This window comes from Scleropages formosus, chromosome 9 (assembly GCF_900964775.1).
Source record: "Scleropages formosus chromosome 9, fSclFor1.1, whole genome shotgun sequence".
Lineage (NCBI taxonomy): Eukaryota > Metazoa > Chordata > Actinopteri > Osteoglossiformes > Osteoglossidae > Scleropages > Scleropages formosus.
The window spans coordinates 27,711,812-27,725,982 of record NC_041814.1 but is presented as its reverse complement, the minus strand read 5'-3'; the positions used below and the strand labels follow the sequence as shown (position 1 = coordinate 27,725,982).

The following is a 14,171-nucleotide window of genomic DNA, read 5'->3' as shown; positions in this document are numbered from 1 at the left end:
CTTTCTTTCTTATTGGGGGAAAAATGTGTACAGATCCACAAAGCTGTACTTAAAAAATCACCTGGAATGCATACAATGCATGGAATGGTTACGTTCCCAGCACCACGGATTGATCTTATTTGTTAAATAAAACATGTTATTTTATTTGTGACAAAATGATGTTTTCTTCTTTCCCTGCAGTCTGTCCACTATGATCAGATTTCTCATTGTGGTATTAAAAATAAAAAAAAAAAAAAAAAGACCCATGTAACGGGAAATAATCCCGCTGTATTGAACCAAAGGGCTGTTACCTGATCCACCAGAGTACCTATTTTTAAATACTGATATGCCTTACAAACAGAAAGGTAGTGTTATATGAGTATACCTTGTGCCATGGTACTTATTGCTGGGGGACAGATGACCTTACCATATTGCTGCTTTGGGTTCGCCAGGTCAGTTATCTCCTCTCCGTTGACCTTCTGTCAATATGCTTCTCCAATTTTACATTGGTACAAAAGGTTCCAGTGAATATATTTCTATATAATTGGCTATGGTGTCGTTCTTGGCATGTGTTGCCCTGGAATTCTATGACCTGCTCCCTTTGTTTAATCTTCACGGGGTCAGTGAACACAGTAGTAAGGTAAAGGTCAGAGGTCAACGGGCAGGACTTGAGAAATAGGGGACAAAGATCTTCTCTCAAACATTCTGCATCTGTTACGTTACAGAAACAATATTGAACATTCTGGTGGCTGAGAGGCTTGGGGGGCTTTTCCAGCAGATCTCAGGCTCACATCCCAAAAGAGGTGTTCTTCACCAAAGTACTTAAGTTGCGTCAGTGGTTTCTGCCATCTTTGTAACCTGGGTGTGTGGAAGCTAAACGATGAAGACTTGATGAAATGGAAAATGCCTGAATAAGATAACGTCCCCGTTGAGAGAGGCCCCTACCTTATTTTGCATAATTTCAGGGGCGTGCCAAGGTGCATTCTCTCGCCGAAGCAGCGCGACACACCAATCAGCCTCCCTTCAAAATGATGAATGCAAAAACAGCACTGCCCCTTACACACACTCAAATCCAATCTCATAACTTCCCCTCATAAATATTTAATCGCGTTTCCGAAGTCAGTGCTGTCCAGTTGAGAGATGAGCTGCAGATTTACTCCAGCGCCAAACTGCTTTTAGCGAAGTGTGCTGTGGGTCTGAGGATTGAGACCAGAGGTGCTCAAGTGCCTTCAACCATAGCTTACGAAAGAGTGAGCGATTCTTCTTGTTCCTCTTGGACTCTTTCAAGATGGAGCACATTTGGGAAAGTACCGCACTTAAGGGTGCCGCATTTCAGCCTCTGAACTCCCTCCAACCTCTTGGTCCCGAGTTTTACGTGTACTGGAACATGCCATTCTCAGTTTCAAAGCTCCAGTAAGCTATGCAGTAAGACAGATTCTTCATTAAAGATTAATTGCTGTCACGCTTTTGTTATTGGGAAAACACAGAGAGAGCAGGAAGGTCTTAGAGCTGAGCTGAGATCTGGCCTGTCCAGACCACTCGTCTACATAATGTAATGTATCTGCCAGGGCAGCAATTTGCATTGCTCATCTGTAGCTCATTATTTCCTCTCCTGCCTCCATATTTTGCTCCTTACTCCATTCCCTGTGTTCCCAGTTGGGAGTCTGGCATCCCCAAAAGCCTCCGGAATGTCCTTCATGTCCTGATAGAGCCCTGGTGGGTTGTTGGATAATGAAACGCTCTGCTTCGTATTTAATGGCTTGAAGGAAGAACAAATTGTGGAACAATCGCTTTGACTGTTTATTTTATTTAATGCTCATCCGTGTCTGGGCTAAGTTCCAGTGCCACGTACTGATGCCAGTCCAGGGTCCCTAGAGCATTACACCGACTCCTCAGCTTGCAAGCACAATTTTGACCAGAAGTCGGTTTGTGTGTAACTCCAAAATCACTTTCACCTACTAAGTTCCTCTCAGAACAAGCTCAGTAAAACAGACCTGAGTACATTTTTAATCCTTATAAATAGCTATAATAAAAATACTTCAAATTAAATTTAGTTTGACGGACAGCTGAGCGTGGTGTACACGAGGTAGCCAGATGAGATTGTCTACAGTATGTGTGTGTTTCTCTGAGTCGCCATTGTGAGCCCCGACCTTCAAGCACCCAGGTTGGCGTGACTGTCTCCAGCTCTCTCGGTGGTGATGTTTGACCAACGGGGGTAAAACAGTCACAACCACGACTCATTTCAGTTGCCAGGGGCTTCAGTTTCATTCCTTGAGACACACCCTGGTGATGGCTTTCTAATGCGTTCACGTGTGTGTGAGATTCCCTGGAAAGAGTCAGTGGCAGGATTGATGTCCCATCTTCTTCTTTTAGGCATTCTGCAGTAGTCAATAATGTCTCCATCCTCACCTCCCTGAGACCTTTGTTTGTCCACTTGGCTGCATGTGACTCTAAAGCTGAGCTTGTCACACATTAACACATTTATGTTTTGTGTACTGAGAAAGTAGGAAGGGGGGATTGCTCACAGCGCCTGAGAAGGGGAAGACGTGCTTCATTGGTGACATGTGACCACTTTAGCTGAAGGCCAGTGTAGCTGATGGTTCAGGAAGAGGTTGTGGAGGTGGAGTTCAACTACATTATGATCGAGATAGAGGTGGAGGAGATGGAGAAGAGGAAACTGCTGATGGTTACAGGTAGGGGAGTTGGAGTCAGAGGGACAGATGTTGAAGTATAGCTGGTGGAGATGGAGATGAAGAAATGAGTGATGAAGACAGGAGGAGATGAAGAAAGTGATGTTGAAGAAGAGCAGAGAAGATTGAGTTAAAGAGGCACAGCTGGTGAAGTACAGATGGTGGAGATGGAGCTGAAAAAAGACTCATGATGGACACATGGAAAAGATGGAGTTGAAGAAAGCTGTGTTGTACAAAGAGATGGAGGCTGTGGAGGTTTAACAAACTGAGGATGTACAAGGTGGACAGGAAGGTGAACCTGTGGATCTTCTGAGATTGAGGTAATCTGTTCTTCGTGCTTCTTGCACACAGGTGCAGATGATCACTGCACTTCCTCATGTGAAAACAAAAGAGCAAAATTGACTCACTTCACTACATTTAGGCATTTTTATGTTTTCAAAAGTACTAAAATATGATTTCTAGTTCATTTCCCGCGTGGTTATTCTAATATAAAAAGTAATACAGAGTAATTGTTTTAATTGGAAGAACAATTTGTTGCATGTGTGTATGAGGATGGCGAAGTGCTCTTTCCCTCCTCCGCCGTCACTCAGGAACAATTACAGGGGATTGGCGGTGATGGGGACGAGTCCTGAGAGGCCGGGCAGCTAAACACGGGAACAAATTGCTTGCCTCCTAAATTATCCCACGACTGAACCAGAGGCGAACTTCCTGAAAGGATTTTTATGCTTTTTGGCTGACACAAAACATTCTCGCAGAAAACATTTTAATTGAAAAACGTTATCTGCAACTGACACATTTGACTTAAATTGCATGCCGACTTGAACATCCGCTTTTGTTAGACTGAGGGCAGAAAAAACCTTCCTCTACGTGAAGATGTGGGACAGCGTGCGTGTGAGACGTCCTTCACATGCTAGTATGACGTGTTTAATTGTTTGTGTGCTGGGAATTGCTCTACGCTGACTGCCGTGGTTGAGGACAGAAATCCTGCTTTCTCTGTGGTAGTCCTAGTCATTTTTGGATGAAGGAAGGAGATGGGTTGGAATGGGGATCATGTCGTCCAGAAGATATTTCCCGTTCAGGTGTCCAGTCCGTCCACACATCACACGCTGCAGATGCAAATTAACATGAGGGCCATGAGCGTCCAGCAATGTCACACACTGTAGATCACATGCTTACCTCCCTAATAACACTTATTGATGAATTACACAATGTAACAAAAATTTTATTATGCAGATTTTTTTTTTCCCTTTTTACATTCAGCTTTGGGAGATGAATTGTATTTTTTTATGTTAGTTTGTACTCTATGTAAGTTTTTAGAAAAATATTCCACATTCTTGAAATGAGCAAATTTTGGCCAATTTTGGCACCGGGTTCCAAGCACCGAATATTCCAGTACCTGTTAGGATCTGATACTTTCTAGGATGTTCTGGTGCCTTCCAGAATCTTCCAGTGGCTGTAAAGTGCCAAACTAAAACTGACGCTCTGGAAGAACTAGTGGTATTTTTGTAATCAGTAAACTTTAACTAATAACAATTAACGCAAAATGGACATAACTAAGATGAACACGGTGAAGCTCAATCATTTATTAGCGTTACCTTGTATGTGTCGTACAGATTCCTTACATATCATTTATAATATTATTTTTACTGTTTATTTCTTTATCAGAAGCTTTTCTCCAAAGTGATCTGCAATGTTACATTTGTGCAGGAAGCTGCTCACAATTATTTACAAATTTACATTTATTCTAATTTGAGTAAATCAGGGTAAATACCTCTAAGTACCTGGGTTTCTTGGTTGCAAGGGGATAGGAGCAACCACTACGCCACCCACTGGGGCCATTTGCACATTCAAAAGCATTAACGAAAAAAGGAGTCAAAATGCAGGTGGTAACTGATGTCTGCTGTTGTATAGGGGTGTGTTTTTCTGCCTACTCAAACTGAGTAAGAACAGAAATAAAGTGGGAAGTGGTGTGTATCTTCAGCGAACGAGGCTGCATCATGTAGAAATGATAAAGTTCACCACAACTAAGCCATCCAGTTTGGTTGACATCTCCTCGAGGGCCTAGAAGCCCTTTGAAGCAGTGGTTAGTGTGTGTGTGTGAGTGCCTGACAGAGTTCTCCTGGCTGGGGATGGACTGTGATGCGTGGCAGTTGGAGGACCAGGTTGATGGAGGCCATGTGTGTTTACTCAAGGGTGTTCAAGGGTGTTTTTGTCCACAGAAACTCCCAGGTGATGCTGGCAGCTCAGTCGCTAATGGCGTTCGGAAACACCAGGTCTTCGGACTAAAAGCTCAGCTGTGGAAAGAAATGATCTCGTGGTGTTTCCAAAGTCCAGCTTGTGCTTTTGCAGCAGCTTCTACCAGTGTCAGAGTTTGAAGACTCATTCTGTCCTATCCATTGTGATTATTGAACTTGGATGTTCAGACACCCACTTGGGTTGGTTAATGCCCCCATGCATTCCCCCTCCTTGGGTCACCATGCTGCTTGTCTGCTCTGAGAGATTTCAACTTCTGTGATTTAAGGACTAGTTTTTAATTGCTGTCCCTCCAAGAATTTAGGTTTTGACAGAGTGCTGCGACAAGATGTTATTAAGAAATAGAGCAGTCAGCTGACAAGTGTTGGATGGTCTAGTACGAGAGAGAAGGAAATTCAGTGAGATGAGAAATTTTGTCGGTTAAGGGACAAAGAAAATAGCATTTTCCTTCTCGGTTATGGATGCCTTTGGATCAGCTGCGTCTGTATATTTGGCCATCATCTCACTGTTTCGTTAACTACCTTCCGTTTGTTATGCTCTTTTTCACGAAGCTCCGTGTTGGTGCCCAGTCATCCCCGAAAACCAACTACGCAGCATTTCAGCGTCGTGCACGTAGAGCATCACATCGCAGTCAGAGCATTTTGGAGTAAGTAAAGAGACGTCAGCCACATGCAAACACGATTTTGGATGCTTGTTAACAGATCCTACACTGAGGCCATCTTTTATTCATTGAAGGACGTTAAAGGGAGCTCCCGCTGGTGCCGTTAAAGACCTCTCATGCGGGCTGAAGCAAGAAGTGAAGGTTCAGGGAAAAGAAAGGACTGATCTTCCTTGCGCTCGAACTTGGACTCAACTTGTGGGAACGAGCTGCAATTCGGTTCAGCGTCTTTTTCTCCAGTGGCTTCTTTCCAGTGTTTTCACCTGCAGCGTTAGAAGATTTAAATGACTCATTGGAGCCCCTGATTCAAGAGCATCCTGTAATTTGCATCTGAAATGACTTGCAAAGTCAGTAGAAGTGCTCATACAGTCTTATCCCTGTAGGGTGCCAGATAAGCCTTTATCTCCCGTTACCTGCAGCACCTGCGCTCAGTAGACGGACACCTCACAGGATACACTTCTCCTGCTTAGCTGACGCTTTTATCCAAAGGTGACTTAGGCAAACCTTACGGGTTTACGCTCTCATCTTGGTAGAGTTGTGTAGTTTTACAGAGGAGGTGTCTTCAGGGGCTCAACAGTAGGCACCTTCTTGGAACCTGAATGGTGGTCAAACTGGATGTTGACATTATTCTGGCCAGCTGCTCATGCTTGAAAGTTTGGCTTTCTACTTTTAGTAGAATATTATCCATGGCAGCAGTGACAATATTGGCACACCGCATGAAATAGAGGGAGCGAAACCAATCGGGGGGAAAAAAAGGGAGATGGAAGATGAGAGACTTACTGTTCGGCTTTCTTCCCATGGGCTCTGAAGTCTGCTGGAGGATGGTGGGAACCAAAACTCACATGACTGAAAGTTACCGCACTGGAGCATGTAAGAAGACACACAATGTGACAAGAGTTGTGGTGTCCTTTGCTGCTGAGAACATGGGGTAAACATGTGCTGTCTTTTATGCAAAGCAGCTGTCTGTTACTCACTGTCGTTTCATATAGAAGTGGTGTGCAATACTCCGCTAATCTTACTGCTTGTTTACAGTATCAGGTCTGAGGTCCATTTTGTAATCAAGATATAACCTGTCAGTGTCTGACAAACCAGGTGGAGTGATGCTGTCATAGAGGACTTCAATCTACATGAGAGATCTTCAGCCCACAAGAGGGAGACTTGTTTGACAGAGGTCTTAGGTAAGAAAGGTCTTCAACCCACATGAGAAATGTCTTCAGACTTCATACAGTCTTCAAACTGTATGAAAGAGATCTTCAACCCTTGTGGGCAGTTTTCTCATTCCATGTGAAAAAGGTCTTGAATCCCAGTGAGACGGATCTTCAGCTCCCTTGGCAGAGGGCATCGGCCTGGATATGAGAGATCTTCCACCAACATAAGAACTATATGAAACCTACATGAGAGTTGTATTCCGCTCATGTGAGTGAGCTCTTCAACCTCTGTGAGTGTCTTCTACCCATATGAGAGCAGTTTGCAGACCACAGGAGGGGTCTTCAACCTGTGCAAGAGGATCTTCATCCTACAGTGTTTTGGAAATGACCCAGTTGTACCGTTCTACAAACAATGTTGGTGCACTAACAGTGGATTTAGGCCACCTGCCAGCAGTGGAGTGAAGCCCACTAGACAGCCTGTGGATTAGAGGCATGGATCTCACCACTGCTCCTGCTTTTTCACGGACCAAACCTAGATATCTTTTGTCGGCCTATACGCGTTTCACTGATGTGGCCAATCACATGTCACAGGAGTCCTCAGCTCCACATAGGTTCTTTCTGCCAGGTACCCGAGTCAGGTGAGGAACCCCTGCGTGCCGATGCCAGGTTCTGAGCCCATGTGCCACCAGAAGTATTGGAGAAAACACGAAAAGGCACGAGGAATATCCTGGTCCCTGAGACAGCGCTCTTATGTAGCTACAAGTCACCTCTGTTCGAGCTGCAGATGCTTCACATACTTCTCACAGATGCTTCTTCTTCACATAACTGCATATTTTTATCCGTAGCACTGCATCGCAGGCCCAGCAGAGCTCCGTTTGCCGTCTTCCCGCGATTCCCTGCCACGTTGTCCTCCGTTCACACGCAGAAAGACAAGCAGCGCAGAAAACACCCGGAGGGTCTCGTGTTTGTTTTCCTCTCAGCAGCGGCTCTGCGAAATGCTAATGGAGAGGCCGTCCCACACGATGACCCCACATCTGTCCACCGCAGCCGCTTAATCGCTCGCTTGTTCTGAGTGTGTCTTTTGTGTGTGCGTGTGACAGAGAGAGCAGGAGAATCTGTGGTAATTCTCTAAGCTCCTTTAACCCGTAGCAACCCTACCATATCACTTCCCCCAACCTTCATTCACCTCTGCACTGAAGATTTTGCCGCAATCTGCTACAAGGCAGGTATGCTTGAGAGAGGATTTGGAATCTTACCCCACTTACCGTCTTCTGTGACCCCATCAGTCAGCGTGGTACCATCCAGAACCAGCGCCCTGCCCTATGGCCAACCAGTAGAGACCACCTGCGAAGGGGGGTTGGATCCTCTGCGCTACAGTCCATGATGGGGATTTAACGACTCCATTACCGATGGCTCGTCTTGCATAATTAGGGCCTAATTAAAACACCGGCGTGTCATTAGCAGTGTTTATTCAATTTCACCAGAGTCATCGCAGGGTTTTCGTTTCTTCTGCACGTCAAAGCCTTTTCATTAACCTTCAGCTTCTGGAAGATCATCGTCATTAGCTCCATTACGACTGAGGTCCCTCATTCAGCAGGCAGTGCGGAAGTTTTGGGGCCAGCAAGAAAAAAAGTGTGTTCGGGTGATATTCATTTGTTTTCGCTAGAGCCAGTCGTCGCATTTCTTCTAATGCCATAAAACCGGTTGCGTTGTTAAGCAGAGAAAATCATATTAAGATGTTTGCAAGTCAGAGGATCTGAGGGTGAACTCCTGGAGGAGTATAGGAGAAGGGCTCAGGTTGCCGCACCTTTGGATGCTCTGAGAATACACTCCCTCCTTGAAATACAAACACGCTTGGGACCAGAAGTCTGTCTGTAATTTGTTTTGTCATAACATCGAAGTCGCATTTTCCATTGAGTTACAAACATTATTAATCTCTATAGATTAATAATACAGATGTTCCTTCATTTCTTTTCCCATGCTTTTAATAGAGATCTCAAATATAGCTTTTAATTACATTCAGGTGACATTAAAATTGAAATAAAATTTGGCTTTCAGAAGCTCCTATTTGGTGCTGGTTTTTGACTCATTCATCCTATAAACAGGTTCCTCAAGTTTTTAATCATCAGCAGGGTCGAAACACTTGACAACGAGCTCTCAACACTGTGGAAGGGAGTTGATTTTGGGGACGATTAACAACCCCATTGTGTCTGGGTGCATTTTACTGCCATCTTTTGGCTTGGAGGGTAAACACAGGTCCCGTTTCTTCATTTCTATCCCAGTCTCTCAGTCCATCCCTTAAATTTCTCAGTCTCTCATTCTCTGTGCCCCAGAGTGTCCTCCTCTCATTATGTCTGTCTTTTGCTCATCCTTCCCACTCTCCCTCCGTCTTGCTGTCAGTATCTCTCTCTCTTTCGCTTGCTCGCTCGCTCCCTCCCTCCCTCGCTTGCTCGCTCACTCTTGTTCTCTCTCTCTCTCTCTCAATCCTTTGGCTCCCCGCGGCAGTGAGCTGAGGCAGGAGCTGGATGAGGAAGGCAGCCGCTGCTCCCTCCTGTCCAGGCAGGAGAAGTTCAACGAGCGCTGCTGCATGCGCTGCTGCTCGCCCTTCACCTTCCTGCTGAACCCCAAGCGGCCGTGCGGAGACTGCCGCTTCAACGTGTGCAAGGGCTGCCGCACCTACAGCAAGGAGGAGCGCATCTGGATCTGCAGCGCCTGCCAGAAGAGCAGGTCAGTGTGTGTGTATGTGTGTGTGTGTGTGTGTGTGTGTGTGCGTGAGAGAGAGAGAAAGAGACACATGTACGTGAAGCAGCCCTTCCCAAGAGCAGCACATGTGCAACTGGGTGTGTGGTTCTCAGGCTTGGTGTGTGACTGTCGATACATGTGTGCGTTGGCAGTATTTGTGCTAATGAGTGTGTGTGGCGCGTGAGTGCGTGTGTAATATGCATGTGTGCAGGTGGGAACGAGGCACATGCAGCTCTCTGTCCGCCACCTGCCTGACGCACTCTCCTCAGGTGACGCCCACCATGGAGCCACACGCATGTCGTGTGTAAAAGAGGTGTGTGTGTGTGTGTGTGTGTGTGTGTGTGTGTGTGTGTGTGTGTGTGTGTGAGAGAGAGAGCAGGTTTGTGGTTCGCTCAGCTCCGCACGGCTGCTGTTACACACGCAGCTGCACTTGGGGAGATGGTAGGCGACAGGCAAGGCAGAGTCTCTCACATGTGATGCAGATACTGGACAGAGCTGCTGGGACTGTCTGCACCGCGGTAATTAATGACAGAGAGGAACTGTTGAACCCAACTCTTGGACCAACAACCAAAATTAAATTAGCGCCCGATACGCTTTGTTTAAACCATACAGAGACACAGTTATTAATCAAACCATTATATTTAGGAACCACTGGCGGCACTGCGATGCGGTAGGTAGCCCTGGTGCCTCACTTCATTGGCTGTGGGTTTGATTCCACTTCAGTCTGTGTGGGGTTTGTGTGTGTGCTTTGGGTTTTCTCCCATAGTCCAATGAGTATTGACTCTAAATTGTCCTTTTTTGGTGTGTGTGTGAGAGAGAGCGAGAAAGAGAGAGCGACTGCCCTGTGTTGGACTGGTGTCCTGTCCAGGTTCCACTAGGGGTCCTGTCCGCCGCTGTTCATATTAAGTTGGCTTTCTCATCCTCCTCTCTTTCAAGTCATGATGAATTCGGGAAGGTATTGGATGTGGTTGGTGTGGTGAGTGTAATGGAGGCGCGCCCCCTCCCGTCCTCCAGCAGTGCAGCGGGCCGAGCAAGAGCCGGCGGACCCTGTTTTAAGGGCTTTCTTGCTCTGGAAGCCTCTCTTCTCACATGAAGGAGCGCGACGAGCATAGGAGGCAAACCCACGTATGGTTATCTCTGCCTCTCAGCCCCCTGGGTGAAGTGAAGGCTCCTGGGAAAAGAGGGAGTGCTACGCCTGCGACGTCTGTCTGACGCTTCCCGCCGTTTTTTTTTTTTTCTTGCTCCTCAAGTGTTTGGATGTTAAGTCCCAGTGGAGGACGTCCTAAGGAGGTTCGACTTGTCGTTTAATTTCTCCTGTTGCGTTCATAATTTTGCAAGACGGACGCCAACACCCCCACCCAAGGCCTTTAATAATAATTATTCGGATTGTGGAATCGTGGCTGAATACGCCCACGCATCCGTGTAATTGCCCCGTGTATTTCGGAGCTCAGCGAGGGGGTGTCATGATGGATCAGTTCAAATCAATATCCTCTGCAGACGGGCGGAGCGGGTGGCCTCTTTGGGTTTTTGCTGACGATGATTTAAACGGAAGTCCCCCAATCAGGTGATCCATAAACAACCCAGAAGGATTTGCCCACCTCATAACTCATAACTCAACCCACCTGTATTTCTTTACCATTCACTCGTAATTAGCTGACATCTGTGTCCAAGATTACATGTGGGCTACATGTATTGTACTAAACCACCTGAAATTATTCACCTGTTTATACAGGAGAACAACGTGACACACACTGACACACACATACGCTATGGCCAATTTAGATTTGCAAGTCTACGTTAAGGACATGGCTTTGGATTATGTGAGGAAACCAGCGCACCCACTGGCTTAATTATTATTAATTATTACTATGGGTAATTGCTGTTAATTAATACTGGCAGAACCTGACCTAATGTTCACTGTAGCGATTATTGATAAACACGCAAGCGTATGAGACTAGTGCCCCAGCTGGGATTTGGCTCCTTCGGTCATCACCGCCGCTACGTTACTGTTTATTCGCTTATCTGATGCTTTTTTCCCAAAGCAACTTAAAATTGTTTACCTGTTTTTAATTCTGGGTCATTTTACGGGAGCACCTTAGGGTAAGTACTCTGCTTAAGGGCACTATAGGTGGAGGTGGGATTTGAACCTGCAGCCTTCAGGTCTAAAGGCAACAGCTGTATCCACTACACTACAGCTGGCTAATGCTGCTGTTTCCTGCCACACTGGTTTGTAAATGAAACGCATGCATGCACGCATGCGCACACTCACAGGTACACATACAGCGCAGGCTGATGTGATTAAGGTGCTTCATGATCTCGTTGCAAAGCTCCGCTCAGAGCAGGAAGGTCGAGATGCTGGCGCTCGCACCAAGGCTCCTGTCATCCTCCCACTGCCTTCAGGACCATCTTGCAGCGCAGGCTCCCTGGGGTTCACCAAACCGCAGGGGGTTCCTGTTGCCCGTACCCTTGACCATTTAAGTCATGTCGAGTTGTCATATTCTCTTGAGGCCCAGCAGCTCTTTTTTGTCCACTCTAGAGGCCATATGTTTTACATGCATCTCTCACTGTGCCTGCTACAATGCTGAGTCCAGATGTACGTTGCAGAGGACGTTCTGTGCTTTTCAATACTGCGTTTAAGGGCGGGGCCTTGGAATCGTGGCAGTTTGTCCAAAGCTCTTTTTCGGCTGGGTCTTGCGGGAACACGTATGAAAACGAAGCTGTACTTCCAGTGATGCTGAATGTTGCAATGTTATTCTTTGATGGGCACTTGAAACATTTGCAACATGTGCAGGTGAGAACATCGGAGAGGTTGCTGTGTTCAGAGCATAGGGGGCGCCGGTGAGAGACAGGCTGGAAGACTGGGAAGCAACAGGTAGCGTAGTGTTTTGGGCTTTTCTCTTGGGTCCAGAATGTTCTGGGTCTGAACTCAGTACGAGCTGCTGCCTTTAGACCCAAAGGTTGTAGGTTCGAGTCTCACCTCCAGCTGTAGTACCCATGAGCAAGATGCTTACCCTAAATTACTCCAGTACAAATGGGTAAATAATTTGAAATTGTTTGGGAGAAAAGTGTCAGATAAATGAACAAATATACTTTCTCTGAAGTGATAACGTAAGAATGGCAGCAGTAGAGCGGGGTGCGGTGGCGCGGTGGGTTGGACCACGGTCCTACTCTCTGGTGGGTCTGGGGTTCGAGTCCTGCTTGGGGTGCCTTGCGATGGTCTAGCGTCCCGTCCTGGGTGTGTCCCCTCCCCCTCTGGCCTTACGCCCTGTGTTACCGGGTAGGCTCCGGTTCCCCGCGACCCCGTATGGGACAAGTGGTTCTGAAAGTGTGTGTGTTTGTGTGTGTGTGTGTGTGTGTGGCAGCAGTAGAAATGTGCAGTGCATTGTCGGTTATCCCTGTCATGAGAGTTACATCTGAAGTCTGTGTTCCCCTTTTGATTGACATTCCAATCATGAGTGACACCCCCCCCGCCATCCATAGGGCTGTTGGAACCCAGTGTCCGATGGGAGCTCTGGCAGCTGCGCCATTATGTTTCCTTCAGGGATCGCAGTTTCGCTGCTACACCTGTGAATATCTGGAAACTGAGTCCCTCAGTGGCTCTGAAGGCTCACTACCCCATGTGCTCTGAAGTTACACAAGCACAGAGCTGTTAATGTGCCTCTGTATGATGCCTTCTCCACCTAAACCTTGTTTTTACCTCTGTAGGAAGGTGGGGGAGTGGGTCTGGATGGATTTCAGTGTGAGTACAGTGATCCGAAAGGAGGGCTCCTCAGAAAGCGTTTAGTGTAAATAGTGGTAAAAGCTGAACTGCGTCTCTGCACACCAGTGGCTGATGTCCTCCTTCAGCGGTTGTGTTCCCACCTGGGATTTTGTCTGGGTTTCTGAAAGATGCTCTTGACTCCCGTCGTCCCGTACACATTCGTTGCATATGTTCATTTTTCATTCTCCAGGATGGTTCTGACTCAGAGCCTCAGTGCTTTTTGATCGGGCGCGAAGTTCCCCGTCACATTTCCTCACCGCAAACAGTTGCGTCTCGCCTGAGCCGCCGCTGCCTCCCATCTCCCGTCCAGGCTGTCGGAGGGGGATCCGCAGCGCGAGATGCTGGAGGCCCGTTCTGAGATGTTCGCTCACCAAAGGGAGGTCCGCAGTGCGTCGCGGATCTGGGGTGTCCTCCTCGAATCCATTGTGGGTTCGCACCTTTGCGGCATACAGCTCCTTGTTCCCAGCCCTTAAGGGAAAGAATGATGCAGGAGAGGGAGGGACGATCGAAACGGGGACAGGATAGAAGCTGTCGTCATGCCATTGGTTCCACCAGCAGTGCTACATTACTGGAAGTATGCAGCTGCTTTTTTGCCATCGTCCCTTTTTCAGTGCCGTGAGGTGGTTGTGCAGGAGACTTCACAAAGTGTACTGGCCTGAGGATCAGTGTCCTCTCTGGGGGACGTTGTGTGGAGGGCGGGGCTGACAGAACAAGGTGTGAGCAGGACTTCCTGCTGCATGCATCCCTTCGAGGTTTCGCTTCCCTTCTAGGATTGAAAAACATTTCCACATGTCAGTCAGGTGAGTGTCCAGATCGGGACACCCCAGCACCCCAGGTAACTGACCCATTTTCCCTTCCTTTTCTGTTCACCCTTTAAATTTTTTTTTACCTTTCGTCCTTTCCTCTCATACGCGTAAGTCCCCATCTTACACACACTGCCT

General features: G+C 47.1%; 1 protein-coding gene across 2 annotated transcripts in view; it reads left to right on the top strand.

Moving 5' to 3' along the window:
- myripb (myosin VIIA and Rab interacting protein b) overlaps nt 1-14,171 on the top strand; it is a 102,815-nt gene that overhangs the window by 44,375 nt on the left and 44,269 nt on the right. For both annotated transcript variants that reach the window (XM_018756787.2, XM_018756785.2), the window contains exon 3: nt 9,234-9,455. In XM_018756787.2, the coding sequence (XP_018612303.1) occupies nt 9,234-9,455 (222 nt within the window). The remainder of the gene's footprint in view (nt 1-9,233; nt 9,456-14,171) is intronic.